Consider the following 20,873-nt stretch of genomic DNA (forward strand, 5'->3'; position numbering starts at 1 on the left):
TTTTGTGTCCAGCATCTTCCAGGTTCAAGTTGTCAGGCAGAAGGTGTCAGTGCTTATTTTCTTTTTATGGCTGAGCAGTGTCCCATTGAAGAAGGTGCACAGAAGCCAGAGCCCACACAGTGGGCGCTTTGGGATCTGGCCTCAGTGGGTGCCCCCTCAGCTTGGCATCATGGCTCCCATGATGCATGGGGGAAAGATTGCAGGAGATGGGAGAGGAAAGTGGTCAAGGACAGCAGGCTGGCTGGGGAGACGTCACTGAGTTGGATGTGCCTGAAGGTGGAGCCACAGGACTCTGATGAGTGAGAGTGGCTTGGGTCTTGGGCAGGATAGACAGGCAAAGGAAGGTCAGTTCAACGTGGGTGTCGCCACACAAGTGGACATGAGTCACATTCAGGGAAGAGATCTGCTCTGCAGAGGGGAATTTGGAAGCCAGGACAGGCCAGAATGTGGGCTAAAGTGAAAAGACAGATTTCAGAAGTAGAAAGGAAGCTCCATCAGGATCAAAAAGTGACCGCAGACCCTGCAGAGCAGGCGGACATTAGGTGGAGAGACTTGGAGACTCCAGTAGTCCACTCCAGAGGAGACTCACAGCCAAGAGGTTGCCAGGGATGTGGACTACGGGAGGAAACTGATGCAGCGAGTGGAGGAGAGATGCAGGCAGGTCCCCAGGGAGGGAAAGGTGGGATGACGGGGCCAGGACCCTGGGCCCTGGAGACACACCAAGAAGGACTAGGCTGGCTCTGGGCCTGCAGCTTTGCCTCCCACTCACTGGCTCCCTCCTGCGGCCATGGCGTGAATGCCCATCGTGGTTCCGAGATTCAAGCTGGCCTTCTTGGAGTGTTTTAATTCAAGGAAATCCTCCCAGGTCTAGCTCTGTACATAAAGTCACATGTCACTAACATTCTGTGTTGCATCACGCTGCTCAAATACGCCTAAGACTAGCCAGATGGCAGCAAGCAAACTGCAAAAATGACAGGAACTCAGAGGAGTCCCCTGGGACATCCTCCAACTCATCCTGCTAGCCAAGTGGACACTAAAGAAGTCTCCATGCCCCAGATGAGGACACTGGGGCTTGGAGGCTGACCTGCACCCCAAGCCCATGTTAAGAGAGAGAAGCAGACCCTGAAGGCAGTGCTGAGAGGACTGTCCATGAGTACAGCTGCCCAGAATCTTTTCATATTAAAAATGCACATATTCTTTATACCCCAGTCCCTTTGTAGGAACTTTTCTTAAGTATATGTGTATAAATGCAAAGTTACGAGGCACCTATTGTAATTGCAAAATATTGTAATTGCAAAAAATTGGAAACAAATATTCATCAAGTCAGTGGGTGGAGTGCAAACAGTGGCTAAAGGCTGGGCCAGCGTCCCTGGTGGGTTAGTGCAAAAAGCAGGGAGATTTTACCTTCATTTTCTGGAAGAAGACACTGATCACAGCCCTGGACTCTAGGGAGGGAACCAAGGGCTAGGGGCTAGCAGGGGCAATAGTCTAACCCTTGGACTGCATGCATTCTAAAACCTCTAAGAATGGGACCTAGTGTGCACAAGGCCAGGGTTTCATCCTCAGCACCCCCCCCCAAAAAAAAAAGAAAAGAAATTTTTAAGAGTCTGATGTAGGTAGGAATATGGGAGCCTGAAAATTATTTTAATTTTTTTTTACAGAATGCCTTTATTTTGTTTATCTTTATGCGGTGCTGAGGCTCGAACCCAGTGCCTCACACATGCTAGGCAAGTACTTCCACTGAGCTACAGTTTTAGCACCAAGTAGACCTCTTATTTTTTTGGTACCAGGGATTGAACCCAGGGATGCTCAACTACTGAGACACATTCCCAGCCCTTTTTATTTTATTTTTTTATTTTGAGACAGGGTTTTGCTAAATTGCTGAGCCAGCCCTATTCTGTATTTTATTTAGAGACAGGGTCTCACTGAGTTGCTTAGCACCTTACTTTTGCTGAGGTTGGCTTTGAACTCTGTATCCTCCTGCCTCAGCCTCCCAAGCTGCTGGCATTACAGGCTTGCGCCTCCACGCCTGGCATAAGCCTCTGGAATTCTGATCTCTCCCCCCTAGATCTGGGGCTTAGAGGTGCATGACCAGTGGTTTCCCCTGAGAGGAAGCCCACCTGAAGAGGGCACTGCAGGAGATGAAGGTGGGGGGTGGCTTGAGAGGTCCTGCTGGAACTGGCAGCAGTGGCGCACACCTGTAATCCCTGCAGCTCTGGAGCCTGAGTCAGGAGGATCACAGGTTCAAAGCCAGCCTCAGCAATTTAGCGAAACCGTATCTCAAAATAAATAAATAAATAAATAAAAAGGGCTGGGAATGTGTCTCAGTAGTTAAGCATCCCTGGGTTCAATCCCTGGTACCAAAAAAATAAGAGGTCTACTTGGTGCTAAAACTGTAGCTCAGTGGAAGTACTTTCCTAGCATGCAAGAGGCACTGGGTTCAATCCTCAGCACCACATAAAGAAACAAAATAAAGGCATTCTGTCAATCTACAACTACAAAAAATAATTAAGAGGTCCATTTGTTGCATCCCACCATTGGCCACCAGGGGACCCCTCCACACACCTGGAAAACCCTGCTGAGAACACAGATCTGAAGACCTAACTATTTTTATGTGGTGCCTCACACATGCTAGGTAGGTAAGCACTCTACCACTGAGCTATAGCCTCAGCTCCTGAAGACCTGCCTCTTTTAGGCTCGGGTCACAAGAAAGTGCCCTCCTCCCTGCACAACTGTGGGGTCCCAGGGCCTGGTTCAGGACAGGAACGGCCTCCATCATCATTACTAGAATATGCATCTGACTTCCTGAGGCCAGGCACCCCTCCTGTGATATTTGCTACTAGGTGTCATTTGCATATGATTTGCATGATCCACTTCATTAGATTTAAATTTGCATGTGCGGCTCTTAGATTTGTATTGCTCCTGTGAGGCAGTTTGGTGGGTGGCAGTGACTGGGCATCTGGGTCCTCCTGGGTAGCCTCTGTGAGGTGGGTGGAGACTGTGCCTCTCTCCCAATCAGATTCCAACAAATCACATCTCAACTCAATTCTCAATTCATTGAGGCAAAGACCACCATGACGCAGGCAGGGTTCTAAGAGCCAGGCACAGGCCATCACGGGAGTACCAGGGGAGCTACTCTGAGGAGTCTGCCGGGGCACCTGCATTTCCACCAGCTCCAGAACATGCTGAAGCCCTGGCCAGGCGTGTTCTTCATCCACACATCCTAACCTCACTCCACCCAGAGGAAGGTTCTTCCCAAATGCCTGTCACGCTAACTGGCCAAGGTCTGTGACCCTCTGGAGGTCAAAGGGGCTGGGCTTTCCGTTTTTCCAGCTCTAAATACCTGAACGTGATCTGGTCGGTGTAACTGCCCCTGCCCTAGTGTGGACCACACTGAGACACCAGTCACACCCACCACAAAATGAAGTTTCCTCATTTTGGAATAGCAAGAAATTAGAAAATGACCTCAAAACACACAGCCCACCCCATTTTTAGGTGCGTGAGTTCAGTCAGGAATTTCCACTGGCTGAGGATGGCAGTGATTCACACAACGGTCACCAGAGGGCACCAAATTGAACAAGGGAAAGTAGGAGGGAGTTGGCACTGGCTCTTCCCCTCCCTCCACTGAAGAACTGGAGAAACTGAGGCACCGATGCGGACTGTCCTCCAGACATCCTGGATTCCCCACCCACTATCCTGCCCACCTGCTCTTTATGGCTCCTCCAGCTCCTGACAGACACCCCCGGCCTGGTTCAGCTGCCTGGACCTGGCAGAGCCCCAAACAAGGACTGGGGGCTCCAGGATCAAGGTCTGCCATCTGGCCCTCAGTTTCCTCCTCTGTGAAATGGGAACAGCAGTAGCTCCCACCCCCCAAAAGGCTTGATGGGAATCACAGGGGCACAATAAAGCACTGAGGGCTGTGTCCACGTAGGGCATGCTCTCAGAGGGCCTGGGGTTATTTGGCCCATAAGGACAGCCAGAATGAAAGAGGGAGGCCGCTCATCTGCCAGATAATGAGGGCCCCAGGGTGGACACAAAGGTGGACAGGCCCATCTCCCAGACCCTTCTCTATCAGGCCACCAGGGGGCGATCCTACAACATGAATAGGATCCAAGCATGTTTATTTTGGGCCCTGGCTTCCCTTCCAAAACCAACACCACAATCCCCCACTTTCCCACTCCTCCTTGAAGTCATTTTGCTCTTCCCCGGCCCCCTCACTTCCCTTCCCACGACATATTCCTGTGCAGGGCCTTTGCCCTGGCTGTACCCTCTGCCTGTGGCCTTCCCCCAGCTCTTTGCCAGGCTAACCACTCTACCCCTCCCCAAGGCCCCTCTTCTGCGTCCTCTGCTTCTCCTACAGTCCCCGAGTCTGGACTCTACCACCCCTGCCCGGCTCTCTTCTCCCCCACTGCCCCTTCCTCACAGGCCTCTGCCTCCCCAGGCTTCAGCCAAGGGGCCAGCGCACCACTTTCGGCAGCTGCAGGCCTGGCCCTTGCTGCTGTCCTCTAGGTCTGTTGCCACCCCCACCTGGGCCCAGAATTACCCCTTCCTCCAGTCAGTTGGGGGGGAGCAGTGTGTCCTTGGGGACAAGGCTGCTCTTCTCTGGGTCAGTCTTACACCTGCCTGGCCAGGGGATTTTTCTGGATGGAAGCAGATCCTAGGGAGGTTCCAGGAGCAGGAGAGGAATGGCTTGGGGGAGAGGTGTCTGTCACTTCAGTCACCCCTCATGGGTGGTTGGTAGAAATTTCCCACAGCATTTCCATCTCTCCTAGACAGGGGCAGAGCAGGGCACAAGGAAGGCATGTGGCCTCTCTCTACCTGGACCCCATGCAGACCTTGCCTCTGGCTGCTCCCTTCCAGCTCATCCCTTCAGCCCCCTGTCTGGACACACCCTATTGGGATTTGGGACAGGCTCAGGATCCCAGCCTCGCCCCTCCATACCCTGAAGCTCCTTCACTGCTGAGCTGAGCCTCCTCCGCCTCCAGGAACGCCACCACGTCACCTTGGACAGAGGGGAGGGTCAGAATCTGAGGTTGGGGGGTATGGGAGTTTCCAACCTTGAAAAATGGCCACCAGAATGCACCCTCCCAGGGCCATTAAGTGTGTGAGCCTTTTGGGGGGGACGAGGCAGGGGCTCGGGAAGGGAGATGGTTAGGACCGGAGATTGAACCCAGTGCACTTAACCACTGAGCTACATCCCAGCTCATTTTTTGTATTATTTAGGGACAGGGTCTCCCTGAGTTGCTTAGGGCCTCGCTAAGTTGCCTAGGCTGGCTTTGAACTCACAATCCTCCTGCCTCAACCAGAGCTGCTGGGATTATAGGTGTGAGCCACTGTGCCCTGCTAAATGTGTGATCCTTGAAATAGGAGTTTTGAGCACCCTCTTTCTCTCTCTGTCTCTCTCTGTCTCTCTCTCTCTCTCTCTCTCTCACACACACACACACACACACACACACACACACACACACGAAAATTTGGAAACTCTCCATACCCAAACTCTACCAGAAATTTCCAGATCCTCTAGACCATGCAAGAGATTTTTTTTTTTTTTACATTTTGTGAATGTGTCGAGTGGAAAAATTTAGAGGGCTCCAAGTCCAGCTCACAGAGGTTATATCCAGACCCAGGTCAGGCATGCAGTGATAGTTTCAAGGTCCCCCCACATATATTTTCAGTATCTCCCACATCAAGTTTCAAAGTGGAAAGTCCAAGTTTGCCTTCGTCAGCACCTGCTGAGGCCCCACACCCTAGCCCTAGGAAATAGTTTCCTTTATTTTTATTTTTGTAGCTCTGGGAATGAAACTCGGGGCCTGGCACATGCTGGCCAAGTGCTCTGCCACTGAGCTATGTCCCCAGCAGCCCCCCCGCCAACACCAAAACAAGTAAACATTTCTGTTCCCCTAAGATTCCAGGTCATGTTTCACGTCTCAACGCACAGGATCCTGGAGAAAGTTTGGAGGCCCCCAAATCCTTGTAAGGAAATTACTGAACACCTACTGCATACCAGTCTCAGGCACTCAGCAAGACCTGGAGCAGCCGAGTTGGTTTAGTCCTCAGCTAACAAACTTTATTGAGGATAGGACCTGGCTCTTACTCAAGAGGCCGGGTTTTCCACTCGGAGGTTCTCTGTCTTCACCCAGGACCCCTCCTCCTGACCAAGGGACTGGGAAGCCATGGAGGATGTATGAACTGGAGAGTAGTAACCTAACCCAGTTCTTAAAGCCACTGCCGCCGGTGTGGCCCCAGATGCAGTTCTCTATTTTGCCACTAGGGGGCGCGCCCAGCATGGGAAAAAAAACGAGATTTCCCCAGGGCCCTTGTCCAAGCATCAGAAGAGAATTTGCTCCTCTTTCCAGAATTTGCCCGTGCAGTCTCTGGAGACAAATTCAACACTCATAGCCTCAGTTTACCTATATGTAAAATGAGGCAGGAGCAGGACCAGCCTCACTGGAGAGGCCAGTGAGTAGTGAAATAAAATGCCTCAGCATCCAGTTGGTGCTCAATGGATGTACGGGATACATGGATAATGCCAAAACATGGCTACCAGGCAAGGAGTGTGTTTTAGGATGAGATGCTTCTGGAACATACTGAGCCCAAGGAGCTGAGAGGACATCTTCAGGACCTGGAGGTGGCTAGACCCTAGGAAGAGAGGGATTTCTAAGGTGCATTGACCTCCCCTCTGTGAAGCCGAGGGAGTCAGAGCCTCCCGTGGAATCAGCTCAACTACAGGCTTCTGATGGCTTGGTGGCAGCTGTAAAGGGGTGAGCTGCCCTCAGCAGGGGTGTGCAAGCAGAGAAGGGGTCTCTCACAACAGCCAGTCCAGCAGGCCCAGCCAAGAGACCTGATTCTCAAGGACACCCCAGGAGGCAAGTCACAGTCTGAGGAGAGGGGACTGAGGGTGGCACTGCCCAGAGGCTGGATTCCCAGGTCAGAGAGCAGGTTCCAAAGGGCCAGAGAGCAGACATTCCTTGGCTCTGGGCGCCGGGCAGGCCACTCCTGCCTGAGAAACGTAAGCCGGGCCTGGCCCCGTGGGCTGCGTGTTTTTCCAGTGGCTTCTTCAGCCACGGCCTGACCACAACCTAGATTCCGTTGGGTCGGCCATTTCCAAGTGTTTGTGTTCAGCTGGGCCAGACGGCAGGCAGGGGCCCAGGCATCCCAGAGAGCCAGTCAAAGCACCGCGGGCCGCACACACGTCCCTTTCCCTAGAAGCCCACCCCCCTCCAAGACCCTTAGCAGCCAAGGAACAAGGGATGGGGTGATCTTGCTGAAAAGGCCCAGGGGCCTTGGGTGTCCCATGAGGGGCCTGAAACCCTAGCCAGGGTCCCAGGTGCAGAGCCATGGCCCTTGCCAGAGCTGACTTATTGGAGCTTTACTGTTCTGGTCTTCAAACTTTAGAGTCAGCTTAGGACCAGGTTGGTAGCCACAGCTGTAGGTCAGATCCGAGGTTGTGTGCAAACAGCTCTACCTCCCTCTGTGACCCTGGGCAAAACACTTCCCTCCCTCAGTTTCAGTCTCCTCAGCTGTAAAATAGGACTAAGAACAGCACTCGCCTTAAAGGACCAGTGACAGGATTCAATCTGTGGCAGGTGCTTCATGAACCCGCAGTCTCTGGTGTCCTTCTTGCTGAGTCTGGCTCTGCCTCTCCCATCTGACTGAAAACTCCCTGGAGACAGAGGCTGAGCCCCCGGAGGGAGGAGGGAGGCCAGGTCTCATTAGTGAGACCTAATCCCAGCTACTCGGGAGGCTGAGGCAGGAGGATTGCAAGTTCAAGGCCAGCCTCAGCAACTTAGCAGGACCTTGTCTCAAAATAAAAAGGGTTGGGGGTGTTGGGAGTGCAGCTCAGTGTTTGCCTAATATGGATGAAGCCTTGGGTTCAATCCCCAGTAGTACAAAACATATAAATAAAAAGAGGAAGTCAGGAATTGAGATTTGTCTGTTTCCCTTCTCTGCTCACAATCCTCACAGACAAAAAGAAAACTCACAAAACCAGTGTTCAAACCAGGCAGTGACACATGCCTGTAATCCCAGGGACCTGGGAGGCTGAGGCAGGAGGATCATAAGTTCAAAGCCCGCCTCAGCAAAAAGCGAGGCATTAAGCAACTCAGTGAGTCCCTGTCTCTAAATAAAATACAAAACAGGGCTGGGCATGTGGCTCAGTGGTCGAGTGTCCCTGAGTTCAGTTCCCAGTACCCACCTCCCCCGCAAAGAAAAAAAAAAAAGCATTCAAGACTTTTGGACATCTGGACTGTTGGACACCAGGCTTCACAGACTCACTCACTTTGCAATGCCCATAATGAAAATGTCCAATGTCCCCTCCTCCAGAAAACCTTCCCTGGGCCCTCCTCCAGCCCCCGGCCCTCTCGCTGACCCAGACTTGACCTTTCGGGCTGGCCTATCTGGGCCTAGTCCTGCTTTGCCCTTCTGACCGGGGTTCTGTGAAGGCCCATCCCGGGGCTGGGTTTGTCCGTCATTTGTCACATCTGTACCCCAGGTCTGCAGGGACAGCCCATGGTAGCACTGTGTCCATTTGTGTTCAGGTCCCTGTGCGGGGCCCCAGGACAGGCAGCCAGGCCAGCTGCCACCAGACAGTGACGTCTTTACTGGGCAGGGAGAGTGAGCTAAGCAGGGCCCCTTCGTACGTCACTCTGGGGCACCTTGGCTCCACTGGGGGTTCATTTCTCCACCAACCTTCCGCTGGGAAGAACGGGGACGTGAACGGTGGCCTCAGCCCGCCACCAGGTTGGCCCCCTGCCTTGAGCTCCACCTTGAAACTCAGCCCCATCTGGGATGAGGGGGAGGCCGGGCCCAGGGGAAGCCTGAGTCTGAGTGGGAGCCCCCTCCCCGCCCTCGCTGGACCCGCCAGACAGACTTCGAGGACATACCTGAGGTTTGGCAGACCTGCGGCCTGCCCGGGCCTGAGTCAGCAGGAGGAAGGGATCAGGACTTCCCTGGCAATGCTGCCTGGACCCGGAGGCCCCCAGTCCCCCGCCCCCACACTCCTCTCCAGGGCTCCGAGGGGTGGGACGTGCCTCGTGCACCGAGCTGTGGCCTGGGCGCTCAGCGGGGCTGAACCGTGGGGGTCGTGGGTGTTGGAACTAACGCTGGCCCAGGCCATCTGGGAGTCAAAGGCGCCCCAACACATGGCTTCCCACATTGGGGTGCATCTGACTGCTCCCGCCACTGTGAGGGGTGGCATCCTTTGTGTCTGCCAGGTCCCGCCTCATGCGCTTTGCCTGTGTGACTGAGGGTGGCAGTGTCACCCGTTGAGTGACAGGAAGGCAGCCAGATTGTAAAAGGGAATACCTGATTGCAAGGAACAGGGACCAAGCACGGTGAAGACAGTGTGGCGTCAGGACTGGTGACAGTCACGCCTGGCTGTGTGTGACACGCAGTGCTGCTTCCCCGTGGTGGTGGCCCTGAGGAGTGCTGTATGTGTCCCCTTGCATCTGGGGTCTCCTGCTCCTCTGAGCCCTGGGTCTCCTTCCCACCTGCCCAGAACCTGGGGTCTGGCCTCCATTCCTGCCCTGAAGGGGTCAGGCAGCCAGGCGCCAGCGTTCCCTGGACGGCTCGCTGGGCTGGCCTCCTGCCTTCCTTTCCACCATTAACGCTCCAGCACCCCCACCTGACAGAAGCCAGGTCACCCCGCCAGGCTGGCTCCCGCCTTTGGGGTCTGAGACTGGGTCCTACCCAACTCTGACGGCTGATGAGAGAGACAGACGGGGAAGTGGTGGGTGGCCACGCCAGTCCAGGAGGCCCTGATGGAGGAGCCAGGGACGTTCAGCCAGGACAGGAGGCAGCTGTGGGGAGGGGGCGCTGGGCTGCAGGATTTGGATTCTGCAAGAGCCACCATGTGGGAGGGAAGAGACTCCAGTTCCATGAAACACTTCCCAATAAGCTGAATCCAGTTCCAGGGGAGTCTGTCATGAGAAATTGTGTGACCCCCTTCTGTTCCAGCACCTTCCATGGCTCCCCATTGCCCACTGCAGGTTCCCAAATCAGCGTTTGAGCTCTGTTCACCTCCCCTCAGTGTCTGCTGCTGCCTGCCTAAGGCTTCCTTCATTTGGCCTTGGCATACACGTTTCCAGCCATCCAGAAGGTCTTTCCTTCCTTCCCCACCCGGCAAACTCCTACACATCCTTCAAAACCCGTGCTTGTGTCTCCTCCTTTCGGAAGCATTGCTCTTACCTTTAGCCTATAATGTTTCCATGTGCTGTGTGACTCTGGGCAAAGTGTTTCCCATGAAATGGGGAGGAAAAATCATTCTCCCTAAAAGCATATTTTGGGGCCTCAAGACAATATACATTAAACAGCCTTAAAGTAAGTTCCATCATGGTGGGGTGGAGTGGCTGCATCCATTCAGAGCTTAATGTGTGTTCATTTTTCTATTTTCTTCCTCTTGGATTCTGTGGTTTTAGACTCTTGTTTTAAGCATTTTACTGTTCCAAGATTCTTCTCTCCACCGTGTTGTTAGGAATTTTAAGAACCCCTGGTTCTAAAATTATAAAAGTCTAAAATGCCATGGGCGGGACTAAGGGCTTCCTCATGCCCTGAGCTGACCCCAAGATGACTGGAGCCAGGGTCTCTGGGGTCTCACGCCCCCCAGCCCCCAGGCTGTGCGGATGTGCTCTGGCAGCCCCAGTTTGGCAGAGGGGAGGTGGGCAATGGATTTTCCAGAAGGCAAATGGCCCCTGTCCTAAGAGGGCAGGGTGGGACTCCTCGTGGAAACTAGAATGGGGGGACTCAAGGCACGGGCCTGTGAGCTCAGGGCAACGGCTTTCTCCTCTCAGAGCCTCAGTATCCTCCTCCAGAAGCTGGGGACAAATGATCCCATCTTAAAGAATCATCTCAAGGGTGAGGAGGAGACGGGGCTGCAGCCCACCCTGGACCAAGCATCGCTGGTCCTCAGATGCCCTCCCTGGCCTGCTTCCCCTGACCCCCTGCCACTCCTTGGCCCAGTCAGGTGGAGAGGGGACCTCAGGAGGATGCCCACCGACCCTACCCCACCCTAAGAAAGGGTGCTGGGCCAGGCTGGCCATTCGCCCCACCGGGCCGACTGCCCTGGGCTTGGCAGCAGCCAAGGCCCCAACACTTCCTCAATGAAAGGTATTTGGCCACGAAGCAGGACACCTCATCACCCCAGGCCTGGAGTCTGCAGCGGGCTTTGCCTGCCGGCAGCCAGGACAACCCCCACATGCCCGCTACTCCCCATGACCCCGCCAGGCTGCTCTTAGCAGGGCCCCGGGCAAGCCGGAGTCTGGATTGCCTTGGGCAGGGACCTGCCCCTTGAAACATCCCGGTCAGCTGGGGGTGCGGATGTAGTAAATTCTGGATAAACACACATGTCCCTTGCCTCTGGCTTCCATACACTCCCAAGCAACTTTCCATCACAGTCCACCCTGGCCACAGTTGGAGTCCTGGGGCCTGCCTCCCAAACCAGGCTCCAGGGACGTACTGGACTGTGGCTGGTACACTTGGGCCTGTTAGCATCTCCTAGTCCCTCCAGGCCCCAGATCCACCCTTGGGACACGGGAAGGTGTTCCTTGGAGAAGTGGCCTAAGCAAACCAGTGAGGGCTGAAGAGCTTGGGAGTTACCAGGGGCTGAGCCGAGAGCCTGGCGTGGGGTGGGAAGTGGGGGCATCTGGGGTGTAGTCATGTGGAGAGGAGCCAAGGGGGCAGCCCCCAGGGGTATGTCAGGGACATCATGTGTGAGCCCCTCTCTCCCTTTCCCCTCAAGGCTGAGATCTCTCAGGGACCCTAGGGTTGGCACAGAGATGACATGGCTGCAGCTGCATAAGTAGATCACGGAAGTGGGTGACCAGGTATTCAGAGGCTCTAGCAGGCTCTAGGCTCCCCTCCCTGCCAGGACCCTGGGGATGGTTAGCCAGGCCCAAGCCCCCTCCCAGACCTCCCTGCAGGCTCCTCCAGCCATGCCACATGGACATCTCCAGGCTGGAGGAGCCCCTAGGGTGCACGTAGAGGGGTTGAGCCTGCTGGGTCATCCAGAGAGCCACCACTCCTGCTGGGACTCATGCCAGCACCTGAGGGCCGCAGCGTCTCTGTAAAATTGGGGATGTGATCAGAACAGTGCCAGCTCCTCAAGTCACCATGGGATTGCCTGGTCACACACACATGGAATGTGAGCAGTCATGATTCTGCAACTCCAGACTGAGGGTCCTGCCCAGGTCAGAGAGTCCGGGACCCTGGCCTCGGGCACCTCAGTCACCATGTGGCCATGGCATGGCCTGACCTCAACTGGGTGGGGCTGCTGTGACCCCAACTGAGGAAGTCCAGGGCGGCCTCTTTTGCTGCCGCCTGTCCTGGGCACTCCCCCGCCAAGGCCCCTCCCTGCCCACTGCAGCTCCAGGGCTCGGGCCAGGCACAGCTGGCTGAGGAGGCCAAGCCAGGGCGGCAGCTGCTACCGTGCTTAGCGGTCAGGGCCTCACAGGCTCTGATGGCTCCAGAGTGACTCCGCACACACGTGTCACAGACACATCTGCTGGGAAACACGTGCCTGTTCCAGGTATGCCCCAGCCACATGGAGGCCTCTGAGCTGCTTGCACACATGTGGCCATGTGTGCCTCTGACATGTCCTGTCTGAACTGGTAGCTCCAACCTCTGTCCTTCAGTCCCCAGAGCTTGACATCATGAGTTGGAAATAAAGCATTTTTAATTGAGCACCTGCCCCCACCCCACCAAAGGGATTTCCAAGCACCAAACATGAGAATTGTTAATCTGCCCCCATCCCCAGAGCTTCCCCTGGAAAGAGGCCACAAGAAGCCCCTTCCTCACTTTCACTGGGTCCAGCCTGGATCCCCCACTGACATCCACAACAAGCCCCCTGGGCTTTATTTCAATAAATAATCCCAGAACAAAGCTTGGGGTGGGGACCTTATAAAGCTCAGCAACAGGCAGAGAGGGCTTCACGCCAAAGGGCAGACTATCTGAAATCAAGGTCAACACACATGTGAAAGTCAGAAACCGCTTTTGAGCAGGGAACAGTTTCCGCAGGCCTCAGTCTGGTGACTGGCTCTCGGGAGGCTGGCTCCAACCCCTGTCAGAGCAAGCTTCACCTCAGGTCACACCGTGAAAACTGCCCACCTGCCTGACACTTCCACCGTTGGACTCGCCTAGTTTTTTTCTTAACTCTAAATTCTGGTGGGGTGGGGAATGAGACCCCAAAAACCTGGAAAGGGGGCCTCTGGGGAAGAAGTGGGGTGAGAAGTCCCAGAACAAGGAGTCCAAAGCAAGGCAGGGAAGTGAGGTCGTGGGCCCAGGTCACTGGCCCCTTTGGGTGCTGAAGGAATTCGTAGCCCTGCTCAGTGGCCTGGCTGCCTGACCCATCTCCCTGCGGATGTCACCAAGCGCTGATGCTGGGGACTCCAGCAGCCTCTGGAAAAGGTTGGGCCGGGCTGGTGGTTCTCTGCACTGGAAGGTGATCGCTGTGCCGGCATCAGCCTTCATCTCCCTGGAAAAGCCATCAGAGGAGCCATCGAAGCAGCGGCCAATGGCAATCTCCTTAGCCAGCCTCGGGCTCTGGTCAGTGACGGTGTAGATGCCATAGTTGTGACCAAGAGGGTCCAAGGGGGCTAGCATGGCAAAGGCAGCCTGGTCCTCGGAGGGCACGGGTGGGGGATGCCGAGCCAGGTAATCCTGGAGAAGCCCATTAACCTCCACTCGGCGACAACTGCCCTGGGGCGTGACAGTGACCAGCGTCCTGTCCACCTGACGCTGGTCAAACAGCATCCCACTGCACTTGAACTCCACGCAGGCGGCAGAGATGCCGGGACGCTCAGGGTCTCGGACACTGCGGGCATCTCGCAGCCCGTAGAGCTGGCCCTGGGTGTGCGGGTGGCTGCCCCCTGCGTTGTGGGCGCGGACCATGTACTCCTGCGGGCCTTGGATCTTCACCTTGAGGAAGCAGGCCCGGAATTCCTGTGGATTAGGCCACCAGGACAGGAGATCGCCGGTCCAGGAGGCCGGCGTGCCTTCCCGGAAGGGGACCACATTGTACTCGTACTTGTCAGCCTCCACTCGCGAGAAACGAAAGTGACTGGCGTTCACCGGAGCCTCCTGGCACTCCCGCAGGCTGCGCCACGGGTACACGGGGCCGTTGGCCTCGGAGGGGACGCCGGGTCTGGGTTTTGCGAGGTTGATGTGGAAGCCGTTGCGTTTGAGCGCCGGGTCGTCGTGGTCGGTCCGGCGGTAACCCAGCCTGTCCAGGTAGGGCTGCGTGACGCCCACTGCCGCCGCGCGCGGGCGAGGCCGGGAAGGCGCCGGCTCCAGCTCCTCGCCCCCCAGGGTGGCCGTGATAAAGGCCGTGTAAGCGTCCGGACTGTCTGCGTCGCAGAAGGCGGGGAGACAGGCGCCATTGGGGCCGGTGACCACGCTGTCGAAGCGACCCCACGCGCGGGGATTGGCGGAGAAGCCCGGGGCGGGCTCCAGGTTCACCAGCGTGACCACCACGCCCTCCACCTGCTCGCTGGGGGTGAACTTGTCGTTGACGTAGGCGCGCACCTTCACGAAGCAGCGGCGGCGCTCGGGCACGTCCAGGTTGAACAGGCGCCGCTCGCGGATCTCAGTGTTGCCCACCAGGAAGACGCGCTCCTCCCTGCGGACCCGGGGGGCGGAGGAGCCCTCGCGTTGGAAGCCGCTCTCCTCCTCCCACAAGCCGTTCTCTGGGTTCAGGGACCACAGCTTGAGGGCCTCCGCGTGGCCGGCCATGTGGATCTGGTCTGCGGCCACACGCACCGCCACAGGCCCAGTGTGCAGCTGCTCCGTGGAGCCCGGCGCGCGGAGGTCCACGGAGAACATGCCGTAGGTGCGCAGCGGGGCCAGCTCACCATCACTGTCCACGAAGCGCAGATCACTGGGGGCTGCAGCCGCCGAAGTGAGATCCCTGGGGTCCACGAAGGTTACACGGGCCTCCACAGTCCCAGTGTACGGTTTGCCATCTGCGTGGCGGAAGGATCCCTGCGGCAGGACCAGCTCCCCGAAGGGCGCCTCTTCCATATCCCCGAGCGGGATCGTGTTGCTCTGGCTGGCGTCTAAGATGACTGGAGCTTTCTTCCGCATGGCCTTGACCTCGTGATACACGCCAGCACCTCGAGGGTCAAAAGGCAAGACCCGGACAGTATCCATGAACTCACCACTGGGGTCCACGAAAGTCACCACCAGCCGTTCGGTGGAGGGCGGCACTTCGATTGTGAAGTCGCCCTGGTAGGAGGTGAAGCCAATGGGTTCCTGACCCAGCAGGATCCTGGCGAAGCGCAGGGGCTTTCCGGAGTCTGCGGTTACCACCCGGCCCCGGACCAGTCCCCGAGGAGGCAGACACTTCTGGCAGCCACACTCGGCCACCACCTTCACTGGGAGGACGTAGCTGGAGCAGTGTATCTCTCTGCTCTCTAGGCGGCGCACCGAGCAGCAGCGGGAGCCAGGGTCCCCACACCGGGGACTTGAGCCTGCAGAGCTGGGGCAGCGGGTGTCCGGACAGAGGCCTACATCCAGGTACGCAGGGCCGCTGCCTGGCTGGCTACAGTCATCCGGGAGCTTGATGAGGTGTTCTCGGGGTCGGGGGTCGCAGGCTGGCTGGCCTGGAGCTGGGGAACCCGAAATCGGCCAGGTCAAGGCAAGAGGCTAAGGTTTGTGGAGGCCACAGCTGGAGGCTACATCTGGAGTGAAGGGCTCAATCCAGGAGTGGGACACAAGCCTAAGGTGAGGACTGCAATTTGAGGGTCAGCCTGAGACCATGATTAACCCAAGGTTGGTGTTTAGTTGGGGGCCAGGGTAGGACTCAATAAAGTCAGAGATCATTTGGATTTGGGGTTTCAATTGGGGTTGAGGCTTAGCTAGAGTAGGGGCTTGGTTCACTGGCTGGGCTTGCTCCCACCTAGGTCCAGGATGCTCACCAAGCACGATGAGCTGGGCAGCACCAGAGCGCACAGCTCCGGCCTCATTCCATGCCTTGCAATGGTAGATACCAGCCTGGTCTGGGCGCAGCCCTCGAAGCTCCAAGTGGGCCCCATACCCATGTTCTCGCCTGTCCAGCAGGGTCCCATTGTGAAACCTGGGTGGTAGGTGGACAACACCATGGGGACACTTGGGGTGAGGTGAAACTGTCCCCAGGAAGCAGGTCAGGGAGCCACAGAGGGGTTGCCCCAGGGTCAGCCTCCTTGATGGGGAGACGGGTTTGCTCAATTTCCATGGTAGCCTCTCTGCCATCTATTTGCTTCCTGGGCAAAGCTTCCTCAACTCTCCAGATGGGAAACTGAGGCCAGCATCCACTTCTAGAATGTCTTTGAGGTACCACATAATCATGGGAAATCCCATCCAACCCCAGAGCAGGACTAGAGCTACCTGAGCTTCGGCCAGACTCACCACAAGTATTTCTTGGGCATAGGGGTTCCTGAGGCTTTGCAGCAAAAAGTCACATTCTGGCCAGCCTCTCGCACTCTGGACTCAGGGTGCTTCACCAGGTAGGGCTTTCCTGGGGGCAAATGTGGCAAAGATCAGGACCCTGACCCACCACAGCTTCTCCCAGGGACTCTTCCCAAGAACAAAGCCCCCATACATTCCCTTCTCCCAGAGACTGACCTGCCTATACCTTCCCCAACAACTGTGTCACATCTTAATTCTTTCTCCCTGACTTCAAGTGCTCAGTGTGACCTAGAATAACTTTCCCAGTCCCTCAGTCCCCTTATGCTCTCTGTTGTGAAGGTACTTACGTAACTTATCAAGGACAATGGTGACCACAGCGGAGTTGGTGCCATTGGCCTGGGCCCGGGCCACACCTACAGAGAAGCCATCCATCTGGGCACTGACGTTGGCCTGGTTACTGGCACAGAATCCAGGCACCCGGAAGGTTCCTTGGGCATCACTGGTGGCTATAGTGCCAGGTCGGGCTCTCAGGGATACCCTGGCTCCTGACAGTGGTCGCCCAGATGGTGTAACCACCAAGCCCAGAAGGATGTGGTCAGGGCACCTGCAGAAGTCAGGGCTGCACCCTGGGGGGACACAAGGAGACAGCAGGGGCAGAGGCTTCCACACTCCCTCCTGTGGTCATGGGGCTTTCCACTCAGTCACTCTATAGCCACACCTGGAGATTCCCCTGCCCCATGTTATGCCCATCAGAGGTCACCATGGCTTGGCTTAAATTAGCCCTAGTGTGAAGGGGAGATGGAACTGAGCCAACAGGGCTAGTCAGGGAGAAGGAATTGGGGTCTAGAGAGATTGGAAAGATGCGCTGGAGGAGGGGACAGAAAAGTTGACTCTCAAGGATGGAGAGGCCCCTTCCAGCAGGAGAAAACATATCTAAGCAGGGGCTGTCTTGGGGAGACAACATCTCTCCCCTTCCAAACCTACGGCTTCTCCATAAAATGGAAAATTCCACTGGAAACTTCAGGGCAGAGGCTCTGAAAGGGCAGAGCCAGGCAGAGTGGGGTGGGGATCCCACCATTGGCCCACTGTGTGCCCCCACCCTGCGGCAGGCTCCTCCAGAGCAGTCCAGACGGTGTTTGTGGAGCCCAGGACCAAGCGGAATTTCCAGTCGCCTCCTGGCTGGCCCGGTGTCTGGCCCTGGGAGGGCCTAGGCACCACGTCTGCCAGGGTGTGAGCGTGTGTCTGCGTGGGCGTGGGGGACGGGTGGAGGCTGCATATGCCACTCAGGAGCACCCCAAGTACAAGAAGCAACATTGGTCTGCCCGTGGGGATATCTGTACACTGGGCCATGCATACAGGGAAAGTGACCCCTTAGCTCTGCCTGTGTCTACTTGACACAAGCCCTGTGGCAGTCACCAGTGCTCCCTGGGCCCTGGAAGGAGAAGTTTCCACCTAGTCTGTGTTGGGGCCCTCGGTGCATGGTCGCTGCATCCCGGCTTCCTCCTCCTAAACCCTTCTCTCTATTCCCTCAACTAGTTCCCCGCCAAGCACGTCCCTCAACAGGCCCCGTCCCAACCTTTTTCCCTGACCCCGACCCTAACCGGACCCCCACGAAAAGACCACTACTCCATCCCCACCTTCCTACCTGGGCAGGAAGGCCGCACACATTTTTGCGCTTCTAGGGAACGCCCTGGACACGCATCCTCAGCCCGGCCTGCGCAGCTGCGGTGGCGCAAGCGACGGCCTGGCCCACAGCTCCTAGAGCAGGGACTCCACGGACCCCACGCGCCCCAGGAGACCTCTGTGGAGAGCAAAGAGGAAGGTAAGACAGCTGCCCTTCCCAGGAACCGCGCCTCGCCTGGTGACAATGTGGGGGCCAAAGGCCCACCACCACCACACACCCACCCACACCATGTGCATTCTAGGGTGGGCTCTCCTGCCTACGGTCCCCATCAGTGCTGGTCTGGCACGCCCTTTGAGGGTGCAGTTCAGGTACCCCTATCTCCCTTTCGGATAAAGTCTCTAAGGTTAGCCCCACAGTTTCCTGTTCCTGAATACTTTTGGGGCTCAAGACACCTACAGAGCACGACAATTACTATTAAGCAAATGAGGGAAGGAAATGTGTTTCTCATGGTAAGGACAGGGGGACTGACCTGCGGTGCTTCCTACCTGGGAACAACTGCTCTTAGCCCCTCCCCTCACTAGTCCCGCCTGGCCTCGCCCCCTCCTGGCCGTAGGGGTGCTCCTTCCCGGTCTAGCCCCGTCCACACAGCCCCTTCCTCAGCACATTCTGGTCCCACCCACCTACGGTTGCCAGCTCCATCTACTCCAGGCTCCGCCCCACCCTGGACCCCGCCCTCACCGAGCGGGCAGCGGAAGCGCACGTGGTAGTTGGAACAGCGGCGGCCGCGCGGCTGCTCGCGGTTGAGGCACCAGAAGCCGCGCGTGGGATTCAAGTGCACGCGCTCGCCGACCGCGGACGGCAGGGCCCAGTCGGTGGTGCGCGCCTCCAGCGCCAGCGGCCTCTGGCACACACGGGCAGGTCCGTAGTAGAAGCGAATGGCCGCCAAGCTCTCGAAGTCGCCGTCTCCTCCAGGATGGTCCACGTTGAACCAGGACGTCCACTCGCTTGCCTCTGCGAGCACCGCACGCTCTGAGATCCGGGTCGCAGCCTGTCGGCCCCCGTCAGTCGTACAAGGGCCTGACCTGCTGCTGGGCTCCTTTCACCCATTCTCCAGCCCGCCCACGACCGCGACCAGATTCAGGACTTTGTAAAGGACGGTTGACCTCCACTTGCCCGCCCCCAATGCTTGAGCTGGCCCATCTGGGCACGCTGAGATCTTGCTGGGTTTGACCAGTCTCTTACTTAGACGGGTAATTTAGGTCCCTTAGGACATCACTTCCAGGACCTGCTATGTCTAGGCACCAGGATGGTTCTGGAGCCTTCACTCAGTTTGCGTCCCCTCCTTTCATGACCCCACTAGCCTGAGTTCATGTAAGTCCGCAGCAGAGAGGGGATTCCAAACCAAGCTGACTCACCTTCCCAGTCCTCCAGGGCTGGTGAGGGCTGGCCAGGGTGCAGCGACCTTCCTTGCAGACCCCATGCAATTCCTGTGGGCTCCTCCACGGGGGTGGCATCTGGAAGAGTTGGGGAAAGGAAGGACAGTGATGGGGACCACTGTGGCCCCCTCCCCTTGTGCAAGAGGAAGGCGGCGATCATTCTCATTTTACACGGTAGAAAACTGAGGCTCTGATAGGCCAGAAGCCAACCCTAGCCCTGTGGACTACAGCACACCCTCCTCCAAGAACCTTTCCATTACCAGCCCCAGACTCCTGCAGCGCTGTCCCTTTCTCTGGGCCAGCTTCAACTCCATATGAGCTGAGGAGTCTGTCCCACTCTGCTCCCCCAGGCTCAGATCACCCCCTGAGTGTGCTAAGCAGCCACAAGTTTAGTCAAGTTCATTCGATTGTGACTCTATTCTCTTGTATGTAGTCACTTTCATCAGGTCGATTGAAAGTTCCTCCCTCAGTCTACCCTTTCCATCCTTTTACTTGGGGCCCAATCTGTCCTTGGAATCCACCTTGTCTTCTCTGATCTTAAGAACATAACCCAGTCAGGGTGACAGCCTAAGACAAGTCCCTTCCTCCTTGGAGCCTCAGTCTCCTCTGAGAAATGGGTCCATCACCAGCCCCCATGGCAGGATGGGGATTGTTTCTTTGGGTGGTGCGGGTGTGTGCAAGGGAGGGAATGTTTCTGACCCTTTGGTCTAGGAAGGGAGACCTGGCGATTCAGGGTCCAAAAGCTGGGGCTGGGTGGGTCAGGCACCCCACCGTCCCTGGAAACCAAAGAAACCTAAGGTTCACATCCACACTCCTGGCACGTCCACTGTACCTTCCAGGAGGGCAGGGAATAAGAGATCCTCTCCCCACCCCGGATGGACCAGAGTTCCGTTTCCCCATCGCCCCCACTCCAAGGCTGGCAAAGGGGGCTTAAGCCCTGGGGAGGCACGTAGGTGCCTGGTTCTTTTTCCTATTGTAGCTGCACGCAAACCTGGCTGTCAAGCCTCCGGGAGCCTAGGGCTGGGGGCATCTCACCTCGGGCACCCGCCCGGTGCGCTACGGCGACCCAGAGACAGAGCAGTGGTAGCAGTGACGCCATCTCCAGGTCCGAGCCTCCGAGGGAGGGTCGGGGCTCCGCGGTGAGCTCGGATCCGACTCAGGCGGGTCTGGCGGCCGCTGGGATTCAACATAGGGGCGGGACACAACGCAAGCCCCTCCCCTTGCAGACCGCGCTGAATGCAGGCCAGGCCACGCCCCCGGCCCTGTGTGACTGCGGCTCAAGTAACCACTTCTGCGTCTTCCCACCACTTTGCCGTCTCCCTCAGGCCGGCGCATATTTGTTTCATCGTCGCTGGCTGGACCTCCTTCCCACCCTTTATCCTCAAAGTTGGGTCCCAAGCTGCCTGCGCCAACTAACACTTGGAATCGAACCTGAAGCT

At 57.0% G+C, this 20,873-nt stretch overlaps 1 protein-coding gene across 1 annotated transcript; it reads right to left on the reverse strand.

Moving 5' to 3' along the window:
- Nucleotides 1-13,275: 13,275 nt before the first annotated feature.
- Nucleotides 13,276-20,533, reverse strand: Cilp2 (cartilage intermediate layer protein 2). The gene is made up of 8 exons (XM_076856838.2): nt 20,470-20,533; nt 19,414-19,512; nt 18,737-19,009; nt 18,020-18,175; nt 16,722-17,000; nt 16,375-16,483; nt 15,906-16,063; nt 13,276-15,596 (listed from the first exon to the last, which is right to left on the reverse strand). The coding sequence occupies exons 1-8, from the start codon at nt 20,531-20,533 to the stop codon at nt 13,276-13,278; spliced, it is 3,459 nt and encodes a 1,152-aa protein (XP_076712953.1).
- Between the last annotated feature and the right edge of the window lie 340 nt (nt 20,534-20,873).

The sequence above is a fragment of the Callospermophilus lateralis genome, chromosome 1, assembly GCF_048772815.1.
Source record: "Callospermophilus lateralis isolate mCalLat2 chromosome 1, mCalLat2.hap1, whole genome shotgun sequence".
Taxonomy (NCBI): domain Eukaryota; kingdom Metazoa; phylum Chordata; class Mammalia; order Rodentia; family Sciuridae; genus Callospermophilus; species Callospermophilus lateralis.

Coding starts and splice junctions, on each gene's coding strand:
- Cilp2 (XM_076856838.2), bottom strand. CDS start 20,533: ATGGCGTCACTGCTACCACTGCTCTGTCTCTGGGTCGCCGTAGCGCAC. Junction 19,010..19,413: donor AGCCCTGGAGGACTGGGAAG/GTGAGTCAGCTT, acceptor CGGTGCTCGCAG/AGGCAAGCGAGTGGACGTCC. Junction 15,597..15,905: donor TGCCCAGCTCATCGTGCTTG/GTGAGCATCCTG, acceptor CGGGTTCCCCAG/CTCCAGGCCAGCCAGCCTGC.